This window comes from Acomys minous (assembly GCF_964271855.1).
Source record: "Acomys minous genome assembly, chromosome: 5".
Lineage (NCBI taxonomy): Eukaryota > Metazoa > Chordata > Mammalia > Rodentia > Muridae > Acomys > Acomys minous.
In genome coordinates, this window is record NC_140494.1 from 21,957,069 (window position 1) to 21,984,246 (window position 27,178).

At 44.9% G+C, this 27,178-nt stretch overlaps 1 protein-coding gene and 1 long non-coding RNA gene across 2 annotated transcripts; both read left to right on the top strand.

Annotated features, from left to right (window-relative positions):
- The first annotated feature begins 618 nt into the window (after positions 1-618).
- On the top strand, positions 619-3,588 carry OTUD1 (OTU deubiquitinase 1). Its single transcript, XM_084784043.1, has one exon. It carries the CDS (start codon positions 1,000-1,002, stop codon positions 2,371-2,373), a length of 1,374 nt encoding a protein of 457 aa, XP_084640169.1. The 5' UTR covers positions 619-999; the 3' UTR covers positions 2,374-3,588.
- A 13,740-nt stretch (positions 3,589-17,328) lies between these two features.
- On the top strand, positions 17,329-20,089 carry LOC311598727. The gene is made up of 2 exons (XR_014779639.1): positions 17,329-17,485; positions 18,089-20,089. It is a non-coding gene; the product is annotated as an uncharacterized lncRNA (long non-coding RNA).
- Positions 20,090-27,178: the final 7,089 nt, after the last annotated feature.

Consider the following 27,178-nt stretch of genomic DNA (forward strand, 5'->3'; position numbering starts at 1 on the left):
GTTCCTTTGCAAAGGAAACAGTTCAGGCTGTGTTTTGTTTGTTTGTTTGTTTCTATGCTGCTCCAGAACACAGGTTGTGAGCCTCCCTTTTCCGCCATCTACTTTCAAAAGGCCTCGAGCGGCATGTCATTTGGTATTCTGAGAAAGGGTGTGTGAAAGACTTCCTTCGCCCATGCATTTCCCAGGCGACTTGAGTTAAGGGTTTCGGGAACGTCGGTTTTTGCTGGAGCGGGGCAGCTAAGACCTTGGAGAAGACACGTGAACCCGAGGAACAGATTCAAGAAGTTGGTGAACGCCACCGGCCACTGCAACTTTCAAGGCAGAGCTCCGTCCCTAATACGGGACTTTTTTAGAAACGCGTTACCCCAACTATGCCTTGGCGCCAGCTACGCCGGTCGAGCCACAGCGTCACACAGCAGGACACAGCAACTCGACCCACTGACCTGCACCCCAAGGTGTCAGCAACCCGCCCCGGGACCCAGGTCGGCAAAAAAAGTGCATTCACCGCGCATGTCCGTAGCCCAGCCCCCGCCTCGGCCACGCCCACGAGGCCGCCGCCGAGGGGCGGGGCGGCCCCGCTTGAATGGGACGCGCATTCCAGCGGGGCCACGTGACGCGGCCGCGCGGCCTGAGGTAAACAAGCGCGGCCCCGCCTCCCGCCATCGGCGCGCTGCACTCCTGCTCGCGGCCGGGCGGCGCTCGGCTGCGCGGGCCGCTTCTCTAACCGTCCCCCAGCGGCGGGAGCGGGGCACAGCTGCGGCGGCGTCCTGCGCCTGAGTCCCGGGAGCCGAGCGCGCGCCCTCCGGTGCCCTCGGGCCGCCCGCGCGCTGTGGCGCAGCAGGAATTGGGTCGCGGCCCGGGAGCTATTCGCGGCTCCTGACGCGGCGGCGGCCCCACGGCGCTGAGCTCAGCGCTATTCTCGGGCGCCGGGGCACCGTGCCCGAGGGTGTGTCTCCGAGCCGGGCTCGCTGCTATAAGCGGCTGCGGCCGGCCGGGGCCATGCAGCTCTACAGCAGCGTGTGCACCCACTACCCTGCGGGCACGCCGGGCCCCACGGCCGCCGCGCCGCCTGCCGCTGCCACAGCCTTCAAGGTCTCCTTGCAGTCAACCGGCCCCGCCGCCTCCTCCCCGGAGCCGGATACCGGAGAGCACCCGCCCGCCGCGGCCGCCGAGCCACGCGAAGCCGCCGCTGCCGCCTCCGCCATGCCTGCCTTCTCTGCCTGCTTCGAGCGGTCCGGGACCGCCGCCGCCGCCGCCGCTGCTGCCCCGCCCGGCGCGTCCTGCAAGCCGCCGCTGCCGCCGCACTTCACGTCCACAGCGCACATCGCCGTGCGGGCACTGGGTGCCGAGCGCCTCCTGCTGCCGCCCCCCGCGGCCCCCGCGCCGCCGCGTCGGGGTTCCTCCGCCTGGCTGCTGGAGGAGCTGCTCCGGTCGGACGAGCCCGCGGCCCCGAACGCCGCCCGCGACGCGCCCGACAGGAACTTCCGACTGAGCGAACATCGCCAGGCCCTGGCGGCCGCCCAGCACCGGGCTCCTGCTCCTGCACCGGCCCCGGTCGGCGCTGAGCCGGGCCCCGGCCCCTGGAGCGAGGAGCATCGGAGCGAGCGGAGTCCCCGAGGTTGGGACCGGGCGGGCGGTCGTAGCGACGCCTCCGGGACCGACGCGCACCGGCGGCACGATCCCGAGGCCGAGGCTCACCCCGTCCCCGCACCCGCACGGAGCAGCGGCGAGCCGGGCCAGAACGGTGCCGGCGAAGCGGTGGGCGCGTCCCGGGCGGATCCCAGAGACGAGAAGCTAGCCTTGTACCTGGCCGAGGTGGAGCGGCAGGACAAGTACCTGAGGCAGAGGAACAAGTACCGGTTCCACATCATCCCCGACGGCAACTGCCTCTACCGAGCAGTCAGCAAGACGGTGTACGGGGACCAGAGCCTGCACCGGGAGCTGAGGGAGCAGACTGTGCACTACATCGCGGACCATCTCGAACACTTCAACCCCCTCATTGAGGGTGACGTGGGGGAGTTTATTATCGCTGCTGCCCAAGACGGGGCGTGGGCCGGGTACCCCGAATTGCTGGCCATGGGGCAGATGCTGAATGTGAATATACACTTAACTACTGGAGGGAGGCTGGAGAGCCCCACCGTGTCTACCATGATCCACTATCTGGGCCCAGAAGATTCTTTAAGGCCTAGTATTTGGCTCAGCTGGCTCAGCAATGGACACTATGATGCTGTTTTTGACCACTCCTATCCTAACCCAGAGTATGACAATTGGTGTAAGCAAACCCAAATGCAGAGAAAGCGCGATGAAGAACTAGCCAAGTCTATGGCCATATCCCTGTCCAAAATGTATATAGAGCAAAACGCATGCTCTTGAAAAGTCTTAGGACCTGACAAGCCGGGGGAAATGGCGAATAGCAGTTGTGTTGGGAGAACCACACGGACTCTTATTTAGGGTAATGGCACTTTTTCAACTTCCTAGTAGATTGGCTTTAGGTGTAATGCCTTAATCAATTTTTGAATGTTCTCTCTCAGAGCCGCAGGTTGCTGGGCACCTGAATGATGTTTCCCGAATAGCTTTGGGTGAGCCTACTGCTATTTATAATTTGCTGTATAAAGTGAGCGCTACTTAATTTGCAAGCTGATGTCTCACGGTATGAATTTGTTCATTCCTGGTAGTCTATTTTCTATAAAAATGTATTTTTGCACATTTTTAAAGATGGGTGTGTACTTTCATCTATGACGTGTTCCAGTTGCAAGAAACAGCTTTTGAGCATAATCCAGAGAAGTGCTTTCTATGAAGTTTATTTCAAAGCAGTTTGTGATTTAGTAGTTAGTTTACATTGCTGAACTGTTTCACAACTCTTAATTATTATTTCAAATGGATATTGACACATTATGTTACCAGATGATTAGCCCATTCCATTTTGATGAAACAAGCAGACTTGTTGTTTGGAGGATAAGTTATTTTATTTTATTTAGAAATGGCCGGCTTTGAAGACAGTTCACGAAGGCATAGCTTTGGAACGATTTTTTTTTTTTTAATGACAGTACCAGGCCTTACTTGAATAGAGACTGCTATTTATTGATGGCACAATGATGATTCTGTACTCTGATGTTTAGAGTAGATTGTCTGGTGTTCTAGATTTTTTTTTTTAATTCATCAACTTAGGAAAGGCATTTATGAAGTTTTGTGATTTCAGCCTTCTGCATTATATAGCTTCTTGCTTTCAACTACGATTTTTTAAAAAAATGAGCATAAGAAGCTGGGCCTGACAGAGTGGCATTATTTTTAGCCAGAGGCTGCTGTCTTAATATATTATCATTTTAAAGTTCTTCCAAAAGGCAAAATAGAATTTGTATTATGTAAAAATGTAAACAGCTTGTATGGTTTGCTGGGTCAAACAGTGTTTTCAACCAAAAGAAATATATATGTTGCCACTTTTAACTACTTTTAGTGTATTTATTAAGTAATGCAGTTTGTACTTTTTTATTTTGTAACATTTTGTGATTTTTTTTGTACAATAATGTATTTGTACAATATAGCAGTTCTCAGCTGATGGAATGAATGAATAAAACGTATACTTTTACATCTCTCTGGGTAGTGTGGTGTTTAAGGAGCCCAGTCTCTAAGAATCTTTTTTAAATGTACACATTTTTTTTTCACTTGTGAAAAATGCCCCAGAATCCTGAAAGGTTTCCCAAATTCTCACATGAATGGGAAAGTGTAATCATTTCAAAAGGTAAACCTCAATGAAATATAACTTAAAGGTTGAGTGACTCAAGAAATTGTTATTATTTCTAGTTATAATTCCTGTCAAATTATAGCTGTACCTATTGGCTAATGAGCTGGGAAGTGCAGTTCGCCAGCCCGGGTCTAATTAAATATGGTACTTTGTGATCCACTCTTTTGGCATAGACTTTCCTGTATTAAAGAGTTGCAGAAGTGGTATCCTGAATTTACCTTATCTGGTTTTCTTGGCAATGTGAATCTACTTTAAAATGTGTTAACCAGATTTAGTTCTAAAATACATTTTATAGTATAAACGTGCCATCTTCAAAAGTACTGAGCTGAAACTTATTTCCCACTAGGTGGGGCCTTTGGAAAGAGATAAAGTCATGAGGGCTCTGGCCTCTTAAATGAAGTATACCTCATGAAAGGGCTGGAAGATTGAGCTTTCGGTCTTTTTTTGGACCTTGCAGTTCATGGATGCTTAGAGGCCACTATCTGTAAGGGACTGACCTTTACCAGATAAGAAACATGGCAACTTCTTGGACTTCCCAGCCTCTAGAAAGGCAAGACATCTCCTGTATACATCACCGAGTTTTGAATGTTTTGTTATAGCAACACAAATAGACTTAAAAGACTAAACCTGTGTGTATCTGTAATGTTGGCTGTGAGCTATAGTGCAGAATAACCATAGCTAATTTGGATTTATTGCTTTTCAGTGGCTTGCTTAGACATCACACCCGAATCTGTTAACCACATGCTTGGAAGGGATTACATTGGTTACCAAGGAAAGGCAAAATTAGAAATTTAAGTGTTAACTGTGGATCTCCAGAGTTTTAGGTAAAGTTTTGTTCTGTGTCACCACTGGTTATGTAATTTGGTCAGGAACAAATGCTGTTTGAATTGTGCGGCCGTCCACTGCTTTATTCACTGTGTGAACTTTGGAGAGGCTGCGAACCTACTCCAGGAAACAGAGCGATATTCCTCAAGGTATTCTTTAAAGCCTTTTACTGACATTAATGGGTTACTTGTGTTTTCAAATCACTACCCCTGGCCATTGGTTTCCACCGAAAAGTATGAAGATTTTGACACAATTTCTAAGATCAGGTGACATGGTAGTGAGACACGGTGCAGTATTTATATGTAAGGGCAGTTTTCAGCTTCAGCCAATGCAGTGTTAATTTAGATGCATATATTTCTACATCTTTGGGGGCAGAGGGATTTTTTTTTTTAATATGACATGTCAGAAGGAATCTTTCTTAGATGTACACAGTATCTTTTGTGTGTGAAAATGCTATTGAGTGTGAGAAGTCTTTAGTTGTCAGGTCTGAAAACTTTGCTTGTGTCCTTCCTGTTTGTTGTGTGTGGCTTGGTGCTTGTTTTATTGTTTGGAGAAGGAAATGCGGTATCCACTTCTTTGTACTTAACTGTCCTTTTCTATCGCTGTGCCAATGTTGTGTTACTAGTGGCAAGCCTGGCTCAGTAAGCACAGGACATGTACAGATGAAAAAGTAGCTGATAAAAAAACAGTTATCCGGATTTACATTTACTTTAGTAAGCAGATTAGTAAACATTAATCCCTTGAGTTAATAACTCTTTATAGAGCAGTCAAGACCCCCACCCACCACCCTGTGAAGGAGAGATCTCTGAGTTATTCCAAGTCTGAGCCTAAACACGGTGAAGGTACCATGTAAAATAACCCCAACGGGTGTTTTCAGGCAAATTAGAAAATCAGACTGTTCTCGTGAATGTTTTACTGGAGTAGCAAACAGAGTAAGAGCTGTGATAAAGATTGGGTGTGAGGACACTACTCTATAAATCCTACTTGGGAAACTGAGGCAGGAAGCTCTTGAGCTGAAGGCCAATCGGAACTAAATGGTAAGTTCTAGGCCAGTCTGGGATCTGTAGCAAGACCCTGCCTCAAAAGAACAAAAGTGACCAAAAGCCCTACGATAAGGTAATTATTAATGTGTGTTTGATTACTGTCTGAAATCCAAGAGAGCAGGCAACTTCTGAGTCTTTTGTTCATTTTCCCCTCAGATGTTTCCTCTTGAGATAAAATTAACTAGCTTTAATAGAGTTAATGGGGTTGAGTGTGAAATCACTGCAGATGATGCCATGTGCTTGAAATGCTTTTGTTGCACGTTTTCCTGGACTCTGTTCATGGGCTTCACTTTTATTGGGTATGAAGCTTTTCTCTGAAAGCACATTTTATAGAGACAAAATGCCTGAGGGATCCCATGACCCAAATCAAGATTGGTTTGCTTTGGGTTTTGTAACTGGCCCTATGATAAAAGGTTTCCTTTGTAGTTTTTAATGCACTTATAAGAACAACAATTACTATTGAGATAATCTCTGTGCTTTGGTGAAAATGTCTATCTCTCTCCTAAATCACCACGATACAGGCACAAAGTCCAAGAAGGAAAAGCATTCTTACGCGTGACTTTCTATGTGAGTGCTATGGTTTGGAGACCTTCCCTAGAAAAAGTGTGATAGGAACACACTCCTCAGCCATAGGTGGCATTTGAGAGGTGGGGGTCTTTGAGTACTAATGGAGTAGGGAATCAATGGGATATTGAGGAGCTGGTTTTGTTATGAAAGGAGCTGCTTGGCATCTTGCTCTTCTCAGCAATTGATACTATCAGCCAGCCCATCAGCCATGTTTTGATGTAGCAAGAAGACTGCCTTTGGAAACAGTTGCTGTGCAGCACCTGGACTCTCGGCCTTCAGAACTGTGAGGTGAGCCCCGCCTGTGGTGCTCAGTTACTGCAGCAGAAGGCTGGCTAAGACAAACATACCGGATAAATTCAGGAGTGGGTGTGTAGCATGTTCTCATTTAACAGTTGTCACATGAAGGTGTGTCTCGACTATGTCACATAGTCACTGAGAAGCCAGAATATATGTATTTCATATATTTATTCTCATGTATTTAAGTACAGTGGGTGCAGGCTATATTATAGTCACTGCTTACTTCCCAGGTTTCAGCCCAATCAATACCTAGCAGAATAGGTACTTAGCATCTGAATGAGGGAATAAATTGGAAGGAAATACGAGCTTTGAAAGATGTCTAGTGGCTGGATATGACATGGAAAATGAGTTGTCTCCAAAAGTACTGGCTATAATTATTGATAAAATTATCTGGGCATTTAAAACTGAAATGGTCAGTTACAAAAAGGCTATATTTGGGATTATAACCAGGGCATCATGTATGCTAAGCACACACTCTACCACTGAGCTTCATCTCTAGCCCCAAAGTATTAGAATTCTGTCATCTATAAACTTAGAAATAATGTATCATTGTGTCACCTTTCAAACGTCTTAAGAAATTGGACCAATAGAACTTATTTAAACACAGAACTTGGATTAATCTGAGTTGGTTTAGAAGGTGTTACCTGGTCTAAGACTCTTGGTCAGCTTGCTTTCGATGAGGACACCCCAGCCAAGGACAGAATATAGCAGTTTCTACTTTTGTTTTCCTCTCTATAGCCTGGCCTGTAATGTTGGATGCATTTCAAGCATTCTTTCAGGATGGCGTGTTCAGTAGCACTGACAGCATGCTTGTGGCAGTTGATCAATGGGGCCAGGGTGAGTAGCATGAATCAGATCAGAACTGTCAGTGTGTTTCCTCTGCTTTAAACTGGGTCACTGTCAATTGTTCTCCAAGTAAAAGATCAGAGAATTCACCGTTATCAGGTCACTCTTTGCAAAACTTAATCTAAGTTTTGTTTTTCACAATTGAAATGTCTAAATAAATGGTCAGTTTGTGTATACAAATGTAAGACAAACGAAGTGCTTTAGGTGGAATTCCTTAGGAACTTGTGTGCCTTTAGAAAATAACTAAAACTGGCTTAATTTAACTTCCGGCATTGCCCCCTGGGTCCTGCTGGACTGCTGGACTGGGTCTTTTGCTGTGAGGCTCGGTAGGTGGCTGAGAAGTATCTGTGCTTCCTGGGACCCCCCCACCCCACCCCACCCCCAGCTTCCCTCTTACTTGTCCCCTCCAAACATTCTGGTTTCTCACAGTTGCCATTTCTGGTCCTAACTCCCCACAGTGATGTCCTACATCAGCGAGAGACTTTAGATTTCATTAGAATTAACTCTAGAGAAGTAACTACGTTTTAGTTTTTCTGATTTCGGACAGGGAGGCCCTCCTGTGAGCCACATGCTTAAGCTTTTGGTTTGATCCACTGGAGACAGCTTTGTGCCCCCCCCTCTTGCTCCCCCCCCCAACCCCCCAGGAACACCCCCACCCCACTCCCTTTTCCTTCTCTTTAGTAGCTGTTGATGGTATTGTGGGTTTGGCCAATGAGGTGGTCTCTGAATGCACACAGTGCCTAGTTTTAATGTCAAACATTGCCTATACGAATCCTCAAAATTGGCACAGATTTGTCACAAACTGCCCAAGGTTTTGCTTCCTTTCCTGCAGAGGTAAGCATTCATAAATCCATGTCTGCCATCACCTCCTTTCTGTTTATACACTTCTGTGCCTAGTTCTCTGCTCCCCTGAACTTTAAAGTAGTGAGAATTTCAGTGTTCACTGGAGACTCCGTGTCACACTGTGCACAGACACTTTGGGTACACACCTGACTGGCCCCTGAGAATGTCCTTGTTAATAACCCTTGGTCAAATTATGTCCATACTGGAAATGAGCTAGTCTTCCATATCCTAGCCCTCAAATCCATGAGAGTAAATACTTTTTTTTTCTCATATTAAATGAGATGGTTGAATAGTTGAGTAGGCACCCTGCAGTCATATATTGACAATTAGAATATAAACATTGGTGATGCGAAGAAAAGATAACTTGATCCCAAGGGACCATGTGCATTTAGTATTCCAAAGCAATTGAAGTAGAAAATACACTCTTGTATGTAGGTGTATGTACACACACACACACACACACACACACAGCTTTTTATTCTTGAGCCAGCATTTTTTAACTCTAATTTTGAACTCAGGATGCCATTAGGTTGGCAGTGAATACAGAGACAGCTCCAGCCATGTTCTTGAAGCTCAGATTTAAGTCCAAACTGATATTCTGAATATTCTGAATTTGAAGTCCCAATCTGAGGAATTCCAGGGAGAGAGTATGGTTGCATTCCTTAGCTTACTTAGGAACCACTGAAGGCCAGGTGTAAAGTAGTTAATGGTCGATGTCCCTTCTACCAGTGTGTCATGTGACACGCCTGCAGCCACTCTGTGAAATAAACACAAAGGAGGTGTTCAGTTCTAATGACAGACGGGAAGCTTTCACACTCTAGTGTCATCTTCCCAACCCCCCCCCTCCCACCTCCGCAGTGAAATTTGAGCAAGCCTGGTGACGTCATAAGAATGCCAGCAGGAGGAAATGCCAGAAGCATTCAGCCAGGAAGTTCTCAAGCGGCCACCAGTTCACTGCCTTAGCCAGCTTGCTGCAAAGAGCTCACTAGATCTGAAGGGGGCGGAGGTGGGGGGTGGGGTGGGGATCCTCTTTTAATGACTTTTAATGACACTTTTTACTCTAAGCCTTGTTCTATCGGCGGCTCAGTAGCATACAGTGTACCTGAAGCAAAGCCTGAGCACTAGTTTCCCTCGACTTCTAGACCAAAGAAGAGAGTGTTGAACTTTCTAAAAAAAGAAACTAATTCTCAGTTTTGTTTTGTTTTGTTTTGTTTTTCAAATCTCTCCATTTTATTGCTAGTAGGTGCTGGCAGGAACTGATGGTTCTCCGAAGGACAGCAGCCTGCCAAGACCTGGCTTTATTGACTTAGAAGGCAGCTTGACTCTACACGCATTGACAGTTATATTAGCTAGGCCAGGCTGCTGTAACAAAAAGCTGATGTCTCTGTTTCTTAATGGATGTAAAGGAAGCAGCGTGGGTTGGCATGGCATACTGCCCCCCCCCACACACACACACATGTCACCGCAGGCGTGACATCACCACCACCACCACATCTCCCTGCTGAGGAAGAGAAAAGCTTCATAAGCCAAGATGGCCCTGTTGATTTCTGCTCTCCTCCTTGCTGGGACCCCACCACATGCTTGGAAGTGTGTGGTAGCCTAGAACACTGTCCAAGAAAGGCGAGTGGCTTTTGGTAGAGGATAGCAGTCTTTCCAAAGCAATACTTAATAGAAATAGCTTAGTGTTCTCATAATCTTTAAGGAGAAAGATACATAACACTGAAGTATTTGGGGAGTCAATAAAACTATATTATTCTATATCGGAGTAGAATTGTGGTGTCCTGGTTTGGGATTCCTTAAACCCCTCAATAATGTAAATGTCACATATCAACTGTACCTATACAAGGTGCTCCACATTTTTTAACTATTTTTCTATTTCCCTCTGTTGTTAATTTTTCTTTGGTAGCATATCAGAAATATCTTGAAAAAAGTCTGTGTCCAATGTAAGCCCTGCATTTCTTTAGAAAGAACAATACAGAAACATCCCCCACCCCACCCCCATTTTAAAAGGCTTTTTACAGAGTTTGTTTAGCATATTCCTGGTTTTACTTTTCTCTCTGATTCTATTTGGCAATTTTCTATGTGATTTTTTTTTTCCTTTAGAATAGTAGTGTGTAGTCTGATTTGCTTAAGCTTAGTTTTTGTTTGCTTCTTTGGTAATATTTGTGAACTCATTACTTTTTAACCTTACTAATTTTACTAAATATATATGTATTTAAAATTAAACCTTGCTTTAGTCCATTTCCCCAGAAGGGAAGACAGAAGGAGTTGTATTGTGGAGGGGACAAGAGGCTGCTGTAGAAAAGGGTCATACTTAGGATGTAAGCATGAGAGTAATACTCCAAAATGAGATTTACTAAGAACCATCATGAATGGGTTGGCATAGCCAAAGGAAACAGTAGCACATGGCATCACCCATATTCTAGGATGGAGAAGGGAGATTCCCAATGGAGACTGGGTGGCATATTCTTAGCAGAAATCAGAAGTAGTTGATAAAAAGGAAGCGATAACTGTCCTAAGTATAATGGCTCCTCAGCACTGTATTGCCACAGAGAAGTGGATGGTCTATACGAAACCTAGAGAATAGAGACAAGCAGGCACATTGTTTAGTGTCCATGCTTTAAAAAGTATCACAATTTCAAACCCCTGTACAATGAAATGTATTCATATATAACTCGCCCCTCCCACGTTTCCTCCAACCCCATTTACCTCCCAACATTCCCCCTACCAACTTCCTGTGTTTTTTTTTTAATAACCCTTTAATTCTGGTTAGTGTTACCCATATACGCATAGGTGTGGGGCCAACCAGTGGAGTAGCTATACAGTGCCAATAGCTCCTCAGCAAATGGGGTATGGGGTACCTGAAGATCATCTGCCCCATCTCTGCCGAGATTTTTTTGTCTGCTTTATCTACCTATTCTGTTTGGATGTTAAATGTTTCCCAAAGGCTCACGTGCTGAAGGGGATTGGTTGACAGCTTACGGTGCTCTTGGGAAGTGGTGGGACCTTGGGTAGTGGGGCATAGTGTGGGGACAGTAGGCCATCTAGGTCATCAGAGCATATTCTTGGAGGGGACATTGGAGCCCTGACCCCTTCCTCCTTCCCAGCTGCCATGACATGAGGTCTTCTGCTCCCCTGCACTTTTCCACAGATAATGCCCTGCCTCTCGTTAAGGCCCAGGCAACAGAGTGAACCAGCCAGAGGTGGAAGGAAGCTCAGAAACTGAGCCAAAATGAGTCTTTCCTCCTTTTAAGTTGACTTGCTCAGACATTGTATTACAGTGACCGAAAACTGACTCTGATGATAGATCAAAAGGCGTCAGAGCCAGCCACGCTGATGTGCTTAATAATGCAGAAAACATTTTGGGTGTAAGAGGAGATGAGCCAATACTGCCTGCTGGGAGATAGCACTGTGTGAGGTGTGGGGTGAGTTCTCCGGCTGTGTACAGGTAGTTGTCTACGTGCTTAGGGGCTGTCATCCCCTCTTACTCACAGATTTGTTCAATAGGGACTTCTTTGGAGTGGAGTCGAGGGGTGGGGCTAGAGGGTGTGTTCAGATTGTGCCTGAAGAGCTTAACACGCGCATGACCATGGGTAAAGTGGCCTTTGTCCTCGCTTCATCATTTGTGCGATGGTGCCAATCGCTGTAGCTATTTCAGAAGCTGTGTTGGTATTGAATTATGAATAACACCATGTATGTATGGTATGCACAGAGCACAGAATTAGCATTTAGTGGATTTTATATCTACTTCAATAATACTGTAGAATTACAAGAATGAACAAACATGCATTTTCAGGGAGTAAAAATGATCTTTGTCAATCTAGATTGATTTGAGCTACACAGTAAATTGACATAGGTTAATAGGAAGAAATGAATTATGCATGTATGTTTGGGAGTCCCACAACACATGGACTGTGAGAAGGGACAAGTGACTAAAGCATGCATCCTTTTCTAAGATGAAGGGACATGAATAAAGACTTAGGACTCCTTGGGAGTGGTGGACACTCGGCCTAGGGGAGCAAAGAGGAGGGCATGCGTGGTGAACAAAGGCTGTCCATCCAGAAGTCTGATAGACTGGAGAGTTGGGCGTGGCTTCAGCCTCCAGGGCTCTTTCCTGTGATGCAACTTAGTCCTGGCCTTTAGCCTCAGGTGTGTATAGAGCTAGGAGATAGCTCAGTGATGTGAGCTCAGTGAAGAAGGTTTTGCCTCGTTCTTTCTGTGGGTTGCAACTCTGCTCTGGGCAAGGCAGGCTGCAGGCTGTGTCCCTGGAATATTAGGTTTCAAAAGTGGCATTTTAAGCAAGTTCCTACCTCTTCTTTCCAAAACATTTCCCCATCAAAACGATGGAAAGATGTAATGCCACGAGGGACAGAGACAATGGGACAGAGAACAGTCAGGTCTGGAAAACACAAAGAGGGCTGGTGAATGATGTAGCTAATCAGACAGATGAAGGCTTTATCCATCTTGTGGGATGTCTGGGTGCAGCCTCATTTGCAGAATCCAGAACAGAGGATAGAATGGGAGGCCTCTGGTGACCTCTGATGGAGACAGCACAAGTGGCGAAAAGGCTGTGCATTTGGAGACAGCGTTGGGCCCCTAGATCCCTTTCATGAATGCTAATGTCTAGGTGACAGTAGCTTCCCCATCCTGAGGGAACCTGAGGAACCCTGACCTTGTGGGCTCTGGGTAGAGAACTAAAAAAGGCCCACCATTTGGAATGTGGCACCTCGCAGAGAATGTAGATACTAAAAGCCCATCTGGCTTTGAGCATGTGACTGCCAGCCTTACACCGTGACCTGGGACGGCAGCTTTTTATTGGTCTGAGTTAGAAGAAGAGACACTCAGTTGGGACCCTTGGTAAAAGCCACTAGTCCTGAGACACTCCACTGCTACATGCAGGCACTGCATCTCTGCTTCCCGACCCCCAACACTGAGGACCAACACTACATCGTGGACCAGCAAGCACCCTGTCAGGAGGCAGTTACAGCATCTCTGAAACAAAACTGCAAAGCAGCCAAAACGGAAAACTCAAGTGGAAGGGAAAAAAGAAAGGCAACAGAAAAGAACATAGTGATTGAGAGCCAAGTCCCAAAGAAGAGAGAAGTGACATCTGCGGGGGGGGGGGGCGGGGGGGGAGGGTCTTGGACCCTGGGGAGTAGAAATGCTATTTTTAAAACTATTCTCTAAGTTAAAAATAGCATAGCTGAAGTCAAATATTCAGTAGAAATTTGGATGATAAAAATGGAATAAATCTCTCAAAGTAGAACGAGGAGGCATGGGATATAAAATAAGACAAAAAGAGAAAGCGAGAGGATTAATCTGGGAAGTCCAACGTCTGACTGATGTGCTCCCGAAATAGAACACGGCTCTGCTTGATGGGAAAGATTAGGGGAAAGAGTTCCTAGAACTCCATGACCGTCTCCAGACTGCAAGGTTCCTCAGGCTCCACAGGGCCATCCTGGGCAGCCACAGAAGTGTTGGACTTGTGGATTCAGATGGGAATGGTACCCCTGCAATGACGTACTGTGCAACCCGTGAAAGCAAGCACATTTTACTGGAACTTTTTCTGTGTATGTGAACACAAGTGTGTATGCCTGTGGAAGCTGAAGGTTGAGGTGTCTCATTCCATCAGTCTCCACCATACTCTCTCCAGATAGGGCCTGCCATGGAGCCTTCAGCTTGCTCCCTGTTTTTAGTTACTCTGGCTGGTTGGCTAGAAAGCCTGTCGTCCTCCTATCTTTACATATTCCTGGTCCCCAGTTCCAGGCATGAGTGATTTATACCTAGCTTTCCCAGGGGTGCTCATGGGGTAACACGCATGACGTAACATGCATGACGTAACACTTGCTGTTACTTGCATTTTGAACATCCTTGACTTGATACTATTGAGAGATTGTGGGAACCTAAGAGACGGGACCGAGTGGGTGGTTTTCTCAGTTTTGGGAGGTGGGGGTACCCTTGGAATTGTGGGCCTTGCTCGGTCCCCCTTTCTCTTTCATTCCCAATCTTAAGACCTGGCTTGCCACAAACAAGTCCGAAAGCAACAAAGCCAATTGACTATGAACTCCAACTTTCAAGACTGTCATCAGAAGTAAAGCTTTCCTCTTCTTAAGTAGATTCCCTCAGGTCCTTTGCTACAGTAATAGAGAGATGACTAATACAAGTAATAGATGACAGCGTACTACTGTCTGGTAAATTCTGAGGAATAACAGTAGCTCCAACTGTTAATTCTGTGTTCCACTATGCTATCCCACTTAGTACATGCTGAGCCTCAGACCCAGGGCAAATGGCTGAGGTGCCTATTTAACATATTAAAGTGGACCTGGCTGCCAGGTTCTCCCAGCACCCCTCAGTCCCTACCTATTGCTCTGTACTTTACCTCCCACCACCCCAACTTTCCAGCCCAGAGGTTGGGCTGCTTTTCCCCCAGAGGCTTTTCCCTATATAACCCAGCCATTTTAGTTACCCCCTCCCCTCTTTTTTTTTTTAATTAATTAATTTATTTATTTATTTTTGGTTTTTCGAGACAGGGTCTCTCTGTGTAGCCTTGGCTGTCCTACACTCACTTTGTAGACCAGGCTGGCCTCGAACTCACAGCGATCCGCCTGCCTCTGCCTCCCAAGTGCTGGGATTAAAGGCGTGCGCCACGACTGCCTGGCCCTCCCCTCTTTTTAAAAACATTTTTCCCCCTTGACTACTGAACCTAGATTCCCCCTCTCCCCTCTCCTTTCCCTTCCCCACCCTCCTCATGTGGCTCAGGGTCATATCCACTCGGACTCTTCCAGGTTTCTCTGCCTCTGGCTATGGCTATGATCTTCCTTTTATCAATAGTAAACTTTCTCCTCCACCATACCTTGGACCAGTCATATCTCTCTCTCTCTCTCTCTCTCTCTCTCTCTCTCTCTCTCTCTCTCTCCATTCAGTATCCTTACTCATAAGCAGCCAGCTCTCTGTGGTTAAAGTAGATTATAAAGTTAGCGACTTTATACTGCTTAGGTTATTTATGGGCTGTTTCAGTGAGAGAGAACTTGGATGTTTACAGCATATTGCCAGGGTCTCAACCCAGAGACCCCTGCGGGGGCTGCACTGATACAATTCCCTTTGCTCCCTCACTTGGCACAGTGATCCTGTGTTCCTGACGGCTGAGATGAAGCCCCACACTCAGCTGTCTCCCACTCACCAGAGAGACATTCGACAAACAGCTGCTTTCTTGTGTTTACTTCTGACCTTTTGCAGAGGTATGTGTCACTGGAAGAATTTAGGTGCCAGCTTCCACCTTATCTCCAGCCTCAGAACAGCTCGTTCTCAGTTCCACCTTGGAAGAATGACACCCAACCTGTGGGACACTGATTAAAGAAAATTTACTACAACAGTCAAATTATTAAGTACAGCTAGTGTAGTAAACACTTGAAGGACTGGATCTGTATCTAACCTTTCAGGTTACATAAATCCATGCTTATGAGTTCATGCAATGATGAAATTCCCCCATGACACATGGGATCTGCTTATGATGAGTTCATGCAATGATGAAATTCCCCCATGGCACATGGGATCTACAAGTGATGTGTGATTGTACAAATACATGGAGAATGCAGGAGGGTTAAATTCTTAATTTTCAGTATTGAAAACATGCACTAGGCAAGATTGCTCAGTAGGCAAAGGTGCCTGCCACCAAGTCTAAAGAGCTGAGTTCAATCCCCGGGCCTCACAGGGGAGCAGCAGAGAACCAACTCCTACAAGTTGTCTTCTCACCTTCACATGCACCCAGGGCGTCCACACATCCACATGTATAACATCCATAAACATAGACACACTAATAAACATTTTGTAATGTCTAGAAGTAAAGATCAAATGCTTTAATGTGTATTATATATTGCATAAATTATATTAAATATATAAATAATATATAATATGTTAATAAAATACTGTAACATTACATGTTTTCATTAAATTTCATTTATATTCATAATAACACACTAAATCAACTCATAACTATAACATAACAGTAAGATAAGCATGTTAGTTAAAATCTGTACCATATTTTTCAGACCATAAGATGCACTTTCCCCCCAAAAGTGGGAGGGGGAATTATGGTGCGCCTAATCATCTGATTGTTGTTTTTACTGTTTTTCTTGTTTTACCGCTCTAAAAAACTGGGTGCGTCTTATGGTTAACTGTGTCTATAGTCTGAGAAATATGATAATCAAATGCCACAGTAAAAACTACAGGAGTGGACTTGTATCTGGGGAGGGGGGGTGCTGTAGTAGAAACTGCTGTTTTTAGTTTTAAGTTGTGTTGAGCTGTTTGACACTAAAAAATGTGACAATGCACAACTTAATAATGTAGCAAATACAGTATAAAAATGCATTACAGATTCTTGCAAACTCCACATCCCCAAATTTTAGTTCAGTGCTCTTTTTAATGCTATGGTACAATGATACAAATTTTAATTCTTGTACTGCTATGCAGTACTTTAAATAGCACAACTGAGACATTTGTGAGTGGTGGGAGGGAAAGCGAGAGGTAAGTTATGATTGGCCTATATTTAAGCACAGTGAGATTCGAGACTCTGCTGTGCAGATCACAAAGTAGGCTCAAAGATGGCAGCTCTTGAAGCATAAGGCAACACGGGAGGAAAAGAACTAGTGTGCACAGCAGTTTCTCATTTCTTGCAAAAGTAATTATGTTCTAGTGATAGCAACTCATTCATTACCTGCGAGCTGGTGGTTGGGAAATTCCAACCCGCAGGAAGCTGTTCCCTGTAGAATGAAGGGAGAGTGGAGGGCTTAGCAAAAAGAGGCCTGTGAGCTAGAAGCGCTACCAATGATGGCTTACTGTAGGTTTTGACTTTAGAACAACGGAGTGTCCTTTCTTGGCTTACACATGGCTTAAGATAGAACTTGGAGGCTTTTCTTTTAGAATTAAATAGGCCAGAAAAACACAAGGCTAAAACACAAGAGAATTACTTTTCTCACAGCTCTATCAGAGGTCTTTAAGGAAGGAAGCATTGAGAGTAGATCCATCCAGGTGGGGAGGGCATTATGGTGGGAAGGCTTGTGTGGGGAGAGCTGCGATTGTGAGGCAAGTGGTTACATCATCAAATAGTCAGGAGCAGCTGGGGTGGGAACCAGGGCCACCAGTCAACTTCCTCGCTCTAGGCCCTAACTCCAAAACAGTGCCTCCAGCTGGGGACCAGGGGCCTGTGGGGGGCATTGTCCATCCACTTTGTAACAGTAAGGTTGGGTGTGACAGTTCTGCTGAAGAGCCTAGGACTTGAGATCAGCACTGGGTGGCCATGATCTTGCCGCTTGGTCCTCAAACAGTGGGTCACAGTCTTGTTGGTGAACATCTAGTTCTAAAAATATTTACATTATGATTCATAACAGTAGCAAAAATTACAGCTATGAAGTAGCAATGAAAATGTTTTTTTTTTCGAGACAGGGTTTCTCTGTGTAGCCTTGACTGTCCTGGACTCACTTTGTAGTCCAGGCTGGCCTCGAACCCACAGTGATCCACCTGCCTCTGCCTCCCAAGTGCTGGGATTAAAGGCGTGCACCACCACACCCGGCTTTTTTTTTTTTTTTTAAGATTTATTTATTATGTATACAATGTTCTGCCTATATGTGTGCCTGCCTGCCAGAAGAGGGCGGCAGATCACATTATAGTTGGTTGTGAGCCACCATGTGGTTGCTGGGAATTGAACTCAGGACCTCTGGAAGAGCAAACAGTGCTCTTAACCTCTGAGCCATCTCTCCAGCCCGAAAATGATTTTATGCCTGAGGGTCACCACAACATGAGGGACTGCGTTAAAGAGTCGCAGCATCGGGAAGGTTGAGAAGCACTGCTCTAAGGTGTGTGTGTGGGGGGGATGTCTCAGTTCTCTTAGTCTGGTTCTGCGGAAACTTCTCTCTGCTTTTATCCACAGAGATCTATCAACAGGAACTCACAAGCCTGATGCAGACAGCTCTGTGCACTGGAGACACATTCAACAGATGCAGGATCGGTGTTTTTCTTTTGAAATCATGACCAGAGATGCTAAGATATAAATTTAAAAGATCATATGGGTAATTTATTCCACAGGGTCCTAGAGGAGCAGAAAATGTAGCTGGTTCTCAGAATGATAAGGTAAAGGTGCCAAAAGACCAAGATGATGGAAGGTGAGAAAATCCTGAGAGTTTCCTTGGCAGTGGCCCCTTTCTAGGGCCCAGATGCCTTCCTGCATTGGTTTCTATTAGGTGCATGTCAACAGTCCAAGCGCATACTAGGTAGGAACAGTTATTCATGCAGTTAATGTACTTGACCGCATTGGTTGGTCCTCGTTTGGTAGCAATCCTGGCCATAGTAGCCTCATCTCATTCCCGTGAAGTTCTGGCTTCTTCCATGGTGAGACTGCAGCTTGGTACCCATGGACCCCTGAGGAGAGAGCTGTGGATGCTCTGATGAGAGCATCAGCTCCTTCTGCTACCTTTGGGCTCCAGATAGACCTGATATTCAAAAGTGGCCTTGGGAGTCCAAACAGCACACTGAATTGCTAATTGGTAAGTTCTAGATTGAAGATTTCCCCAGCTCTCTAAACTCATCTACCCCAAATCTCGAAGCAAGCAAAAATGTGTTGCTGCATAAAAGTGGGTTTTTGTCAAATGAGATCCATTTACACATTCTTCTAATAAAAAAACACAACTTGCAAAAGTGTATTATTTTCCCCTTTCAGGACGGGGCTACCTTCTTTTTATTTTAAATACAGTTATCTTTCCATGTTAGCATGTTTCATATCTATGTGTTCAACCAACTCCAAATCAAAAATGCTAAAAACAAACAAACAACAACAACAACAAACCTGTGGGGGCTAGGGAGATAGCGCAGTGGTTAAGAACACTCATTGTGCTCTGACAGGACCCAGATATGAATTCTTAGCACCTACCTAGTGGCCCATAAACATCCCTAACTCCCAGTTCCAGGGAACCTGACTCCATCTCTTGCACTCTGTTGGCATCAGGCATGCACTTGGTATACATAAATACACGCATCCAAAGTATTCATACGGGTAAAATAAATCTAAAAAGTAATTGTGTATCAGACATGTGAAGATCCATTTTCTTGTTCTCATTCTCTAAATGAGGCTAGCAACTGGTTACATAAAATTTATATGACATTAGGTATTGTAAGTAATCTAGAAATGCTTTAAAATATATGGAAGGATATATATATATATATATATATATATATATATATATATATATATATATAAAATGTAATATATACATATACATTTTTGTGTGTATATGTGTACTTTAAATGTTTGTTTATTTCTGTTTGTGCAGGTTTTTGTGAGGCTGAACACATACATACATGTGTGAAACTTGATGTCACACCTTGCTTTTCCATGTGCTGGGCCTCGAAATCAGTTCTTCTTGCTGGAACATCAAGTTCTTCACCTGCTGAGCCATCTGCCCCACCCCATTGGTGAATTTTGTTAGTCCCTGGGCCCTGAAACCAATCTCCCATGGAAGCTATGGAATGACTGTACCTCTTATTTAAAAAGTTCTTTATGGCAATTTGTGCTAAAGACGTTTTAAAGTGTAAGCTTTGTTTGGAAAAAATGAATTGATGCTAATTAAAAATGACTAAGTAAGGTTAAAATAGTGGCTGGGCAAAAACAGTTGGGAGCCAGAGTGTAATTGGGTATCCGTTGTTTATTCATGGTTTCTTTACTTCACTAAATTAGATTAAAGGGAGAAAAAAAAGTTAATCTTTGTGTACCTAATTCGATCGTCTGTATTTTTTGCCATATTAACATTTACATAACATTAGATATGACATAGAGTGGATGATGGAAAAGTAATTGCAGTACAGTTTTCTTTTGTCTATCCAAACTATACTGTATCCTTTGGACTAAAAAAATTAATAAAAATAAAGTTGGACTGTTTTATTCCTGAGTGAGAAAGGGTAATGCTTGAGATATCGCTTCCCTTTCCAGGAACTGTTTGGGGTGGGGGTGCCATGCAGTGAGGGTGTGCATGCTGGCATGTGCATGAACGACCTGGAGCCACCTGCAACCACACAAAGCTAGCACACAGAGCTACTGGTCTGTACTCAAGTTTCTGGTCAACTGTGGGATGCATTGTCTCTTTGCAAGTCTTTCCTTAAAAAAAAAAAAAACTGGCAGTAGATTGTAGTCTTTTCTGTTTGTTTTCAAGTTAGATTTTTGAAAAAGACTTACTTTTACATATGTATGTATGTATGTATATGTGTATGTATGCATGCATGTATGTATGTGTATATGAGTGCAAATGTATGTGTGAAAGGGGCATGGGGATCAGGTGTCAGGTGCATGCTTGTGAGTGCAGAGCAGCAGGTTGGGGACGCCTTTGCTGAAGTAGTTCTGGAAGGCGCTATGCAAAGGACAACAAGGTGTAGGAGATCAGGTGCCGCATCCGTGTCAGGTTCCCAAACTCTCGGTCTATGATGGCTTAGGTCCTGAAGACTGAGGATAGGCATGTGGCTCCGTATAGCTAGAGGCTCCAACTGACTCACACCAGCCCTCAGTACCTGGTCACCTCTACCTCCCTTAAGTGATATTTTCTAATTACATTAAATCACTTAAGCATTTTAAGCCCCTGGGTTTCCTTTCAGGCTAAATTAAAATTGTCTGGAAAAACGATGTCTTTTTTCCCCCCCTTGGCCATTGAGAGTGAATTGAGACTGAATGTTCTAGATAAATGGGTTAGTTTAAAAAACACAATAGGAATGAAGGACCCTGTGGGTGTAAGGCATATACCATGGCCGTGGCCTAACTCAGGAAGAGCCCAGGCTAGTCTTGAAGCGTGACTTGCAGGACTGCCTTCCCTGTACCAAGAACACCCGAAGGCCTGGCTGCTATAAATAGATATCAGTCAAGAAGGGGGGTAGTTAAGGCAGTCACAGTCTTGAAAAAACAGTCATTGTCAAAATAATTATATATTTTTACCTGGATTCGTCTGCTTCTCTAAATATACAGTTAGCTAACATTCTGGCGTGTTCTTCATTTGGGTTTGCTCAGGTGGAATTGTGGGGTTTTATCCGTAGTCTAATTTTGCTTCGGGATTGTTTCTCTGAGGGTGACTGCCAGCACGAGGCGGGTTCTCGGGATGAAGGGAACACACTAATGAAGCTGTCCACCATCCACTCCAACATGCTAGCTGCTTACTGTTTGCCAATGATGTTCAGATCGTGCCAGCATGGACCCCTCCCTCCCTGCCTGGTGCTCTGAGTTTGTAGTCAGTGGATTGGATGTTGTTGTTGATAAATCTGAGGGATAGTAAAGTTAGAAAAATAATAACAGCGGATGCAAGTTATTCAAAAGATTCCTTTAGTATGAAATTATAAAGACTCCTGCTTGATGGAGCAATCAGCCAGCAGTCAAATCCCTCATGAGAAGAACAGCCACTGCTCTTCCTTAGTGCCATTCTGTTTGGCTCATGTAGGTATTTCTATTTGATGTTTTGTCTTATTATCTGTTAGGCAACCAAAAAAAAAAATGAGTGTGGCTTTCACAGATTGCCTCTGAGGTGTAGTGGGGTGAAGTTTTAGCTTTCCATTACTGACAAAGCAGAGCAAATGGCTGATAATAGATGTGTTTGCCACTTAGTTGCCATCCAGATGATTCCCTGGAGTTCATGTTAGGTTCTAGCACCATAGTTTTGTGCGGTTTCCATAAGTTGTAAAATTTAAGAAAATGTTTATTTCACTTCGTTTTATTTTAAATGCTGTACATGTGGTGTGGCTGACTGTGGGGTTTCTGCATGTGACTGCAGTGTGCTCACGGAGGCCAGCAGGGGGCATTGGGTTCCCCTGGATTTGGAGTTAGACACACACACACAGTCTGAAGTTGCCCTGTATGGGTGTTGGGAACTGAACTCATATCCTCTTCAAAGACAGTTTGTATTTTTAAATTCTGAGCCATCTCTCCAGTTCTGGAAAAAATCTTATTGATTCATCCCAAAAATATTTGTGCTATGAGAAATTAGATGAGGTCAGAGACCAGACTTCATACGACATCTAGAACTAGTATAAGCAAAATTAGAAAGCAGTTTACGTATTTTAAAGCAGAGAGTAAAGAAATAGAGGATTTGACTTACTGTTAAAATTGTCTGTGAGCTAGCGATGTAGTTCAGTAGCAGAGCACTTGTCTAGCATGTTCCATACTCTGGGTCCCATGCTAAGCACAGAAGAACAATAAGAAAGAATTGCTGTATTATGTAGAGAAGAAGCTGCAAATGTGGGAGTTAAAGAGAAAGGGTGTAAAATAGGAGAAAAATCTGAGGCAATGGGCAGAGGGTAGAGTTGGGTCAACTACATTTATGAACCTGTAATTCACTGAACCGAGCCTTCAGACTCCATCGAGCAAGTACATGCCTTCCTCACATGAAAGATAATCCTGTAACATTAGAGGACACATGCCCATGTACTGTGTGTGTGTGTGTGTGTGTGTGTGTGTGTGTGTGTGTGTGTGTGTGTGTTTTACCCAAAGTCTTGGAAAAGACTTACAGCTCAATGCCACTCCACGATTCTACAGTTAAGTAACCAAATAGAGGACCAATGCTGGGTTTACAAGACAGACTACAGAACATATGGACCTAGCAAATATTAAGCACTGGTGTTCTGACATCATTCCAAAACTTCCAAGTGAGCAACTCCTACTAGATAGCAAAAGGAAAGTCTTGCCTGTATTGTACCATTAAAGCTCTTCATAGATAAGAAGGCCACCGGCCTATCCTTGAGTGGGCGTGGTCCTTGAGTGGGCGTGGTCAGCTGCGTGGAGCTGTACGATGCTAGAGGTCACCCAGGGTGTGAGCCAAGCTTGTGGCTGCCCAGGCAGCAGTTCTGTACTTAAGGGACAACTCGGAATGCTTGTGCTTCTGGCGTAAGTACTATGGGCGGTTCATTTAATTGATGTGCCCTTTATTTGTCACATTCGTGGGTGGTTTGGCGAGGTGGAGAAATCAGCATGAATGTTCTGGTAACATTTCCATCCAGTGCTGGGAGTGGGGGCACCAGGATGAAGAAGCATCACATGGCTGCTTTCCATGTCCCTGTGGAAGTCACACGTAAATACTGGAATCAGTCAATGAAGAAAGTGCTGGCAACACTAAGCATTCCAAGGAAGAATGTGGACTTTGACGCCATAGCCACCAGCAAAGCCTGCCGAATGAAATGACCTACAGATTACTTTTAAAAAAACGTTTATTTACTTTGTGTGTGTATGTGCTGAGTTGAGCTTGGTGGAAAACACTCTCATAGCAGTGTTGATCAGGGCTCAGTGGAAGGCCATTAGGGAAAGCTAGTTCTCTGGCTTCGGTGGAGCCTGAATAACTACCCAAAAGCATAAAAGAGTTCATCCAAATGAGCCAGTCAGTCACCTGGCCAAGAGGCCACCCCTTGGGAAAGAGAGCTCACCTTAGGGCATGCTAAAGAGATGGGAAGACTAATTATCCCTTTAATTAGATAATCATGTCCCCTGCCTGGAATTTCTGCACTCGGGAGCAGTCCCAGAGCTGAAGTTCTTGAGCCTTTGGGTTCTGCTCTCTTTCCTGAGTTACACAGAAAATTGTAACCTTTCTCCCTCCTTTCCAAGCATGCTTTCCCTAACACTTTGGGTTTTGCTCTTCTTCTTCTTCTTCTTCTTCTTCTTCTTCTTCTTCTTCTTCTTCTTCTTCTTCTTCTTCACAGGGTTTCTCTGTGTAGCACTGGCAGTCCTGGACTCACTTTGTAGACCAGGCTGGCCTCGAACTCACATTGATCCACCTGCCTCTGCTTCCCGAGTGCTGGGATTACAGGTGTGAGCCACCAAGCTGGGCTTCTTAAACTCCTCTTCCCACCAGGTGTCTTCCCTCAATGTCTGGCCTCTGTGCCTGACCTTTTCTAGTCTCCATCTTCCTCCTCAGGAAAGGAAGGAGACTGACAGCTTGCCACCCTGGAGTTTTTCTTTTAAACGCTAATAAAATGTCTTCAAGCTACTCTTACATTCTTTCACTAATGAGACTAAAAACCTCAAAAGGGAATCCACCATATACCCACTCCCCCAAATTTCTATAACATCACATTTACCTGCTGAGCCATCTCACAAACACAGGCTTTAGGGGGGGGTGGGGAAGAAAGAACTTTAAAAATCCCTCTCTTTCAGTTTTATCTGCCAGGAAAAAAAAAAAAAAAGGAAAGTATTGCTGTCCTGAGTTTGTTAGGATTGAATACAAAGACAAGCGCCAGAGCGTACTCAATGGTCATTTGTTTCTAGAGAGGGATTCTGAGTTACAGAACAACCCAAAGCTTCCCCATGTTGAAGATGTCAGGATTCTGCTGATGAGAAGACAGAGGACGCAAGCATCACTTATTCTGATTCTCCCTGGGGTAGAGATGAAGGGGACACAGCTTTAGAAGTGTCTGCTTTTGTGTTATTAAATAACCACAGATGTGAAAAGTGTAAGACTGTGAACTGTGAAGTCCAGAAAGAGTGTAAGAGGGCTCAGACTGGGAAAGATGAGTGTGAGCTTTTACTAAGCTGGAAACTCTGAGTCTCCAAGGGCCGATGAGCATGTGGATAAGAATGTGCGGGAGGGCGTGACAGGAAACTGCAAATATCCATTACCTTTTTCTTAGCAGCTGGAATTCTCTGCCTTAGCCAGCACCCTGGCTCACAGAGCCAGCCCAAACAGATGATCTGTCTGTTTTCCTGTTCCTGGTTCAGTTTCTGCAGGGCTCTGATGCTCAGCGTAATTCAAAAGCTCTTTGCTCTCAATAGCAGGTTCTGCAGCCAACTTCTGTCTCAAATCTCCAAAATCAAGGTAGAGTCGTACACTGCCAAGTGCACGGGCGACAAAGAGCAGAAGGAGCCATTGATTCCTTAGAAGTGCCTGGAGGCGCGGGGTGTCTGTTTTGTGCATTGAAGTCTGGGGTGCCCTTTGTAAAAGTCAATTGCAAGCCACTGCTTAATCTCAAGGTGAGGGAGAGCTTAAAGTCTAATTCAAGAGACCAGGAACATGGAAATGAGGTTACCCGAGACTCCTTAATTGGCTAAAGAGGGGTGGCTTCCCTGTGAACTGAAGTTGAGCGCTTGTTAGGAGAAAATAAAAACATCCACATGAAAGTCCTTTAACACTACACGGGACAGATGTGTGCTTAGTAAACACAGGCTATTACTGACTTCTAGCCACGTTTCCTAATTTGCCTAGGGAGAAAAGTCACCTGGGAGAACTTGTTAAATTAAGATTCCCAGGCCCCTCCCTGATGAGTGGCTTTTGATTGGCCTAAAATGGGCTTAAGGGGCGCCTCCCCCGAATTCTTTAGGTTGCTGAGTTTAGAAAACACCACCTGAAATGCTACTTGGACTCCCGGGTGCTTCAGAGTCACGTGGGTACGCCACCCTCAGCCTCTGGAGCAGTAATGAAGATTCTGCTCTGCGCAGCTGCAGGAGCTTGAACTCCGGTGATGAGGTGAGATTCAGCCTACTTTTCAAAACGAGGTCCCTAAACAAGATTTGCCCTGGCTTGTAAAGTATATCCCAAGGTCTGTGTGTTGTTCAAATGTCAGCAAGGGAGGAAAGGGAAGGCCGCGAGTGTAGTAAAACTCAAATTCCCAGTCGTGTTCAGTTAAGACTTTTACTCAGTAGCTTTCAGGCAGGAACCTAGGCACTGTTTAGGTTTCCTACAGCTGTTGTCCAGGTTTGGGCAGCATAAGATGTCACTCAAGGCAAGGCTTGTGGACGTCTTCGTTTTCTCCCGGCAGCTGCCCACCTCTCAGTACCGTCTTCTCTTCCGTCTACTGGGAACCATCGCTCTTTAAACCCTCTAGTAAGATGGGGCTTATTATTTGAATCTTGGTTGGTAGTGGATAGATTGGGAAAGACTGTGTTACTCCAGAAAAAAGATTGCTCCCTGAAAAAACACAGGAGGGGGAAAAAATAAGTAAATAAAATGAGACACAAAGCAAGCGAAGGGGCCCAGGGTTTTCTTCACACTCTAACATCCCAGATGCCAGACCTGCATCTCAGAAGCCAGAACCAACCAGCCCAGAAAAAGGAACATGTCCACCCCAGGAGTCCCAGCCCCCTCGTATTCCCATGGGTTTTCTTTGTCCGACAGCTGGGTGTCCGGGAGGCTTCAAACCCTGTTCCCAGGGGTCCTCTGCCTCGGCTGTACTTCTTACAACACACCGCCATGCCTGTCACCTCCCTTTTATTTTTATATCTTCCTCTTTCCTCTGTGTCTCTGGTCTTGCCTAGGTCCTCCGCACTCCAGCGATCAACACACCCCTTTTAGCACCAAACTATTCTATACTGTTTCCTTTTCTTGATCCACCCGAGGCTATCTCAAGGGACAATTTTTTTTTTCCTATTCTCCCTCTCAAAACTTCATAAGACAGAAGGAGGTATTCAGCGGGTTACTGACGAAATAGCTCAGAAGATAAAGGTACTTGCTTGAGGATTTTTCAGGAGGTTTTTCTCCCTGCTGCTAGACTCTTCTCTGACTAGCTTGTAACTTAAAATAGCCCACTTATACTAATTTACATGTTGTCATGTGGCTTGTTACCTGAGCTCAGGCACCATGCATTTGTTTTCTTCACACCTCCCGACTCTATCCCAGAATTCTTTCTGCCTGCCAAATGTCCTATCTTATTCCTCCCTCAGCCATAGGCCACAGGTTTTTTAATTGACAGGTGTTGCATCCATACAATAGACGCAAGATTCCTTCTACAAGGATCTAAGTTTGATTCCTTTTTCTCACATGGAGAAAAACAAATTCTAAGTTGTCCTCTAACCCAACATGTATGTGCACCATGACACATATGCATTCACATACATACACACACACCAAAATTAAATAAATAAAAATTCAGTGTTAAAAAAAAAATCAGAGCTCTGTGGGGCTGGAGAGAGAGCTCAGTGATTAAGAGTACTTACTTTTAAAGGACCGGGGTTCAGTTTCCAGCACCCACATGTTGGCTCACAGCACATGTAATTCCATTTCTCAATGCCCTCTTC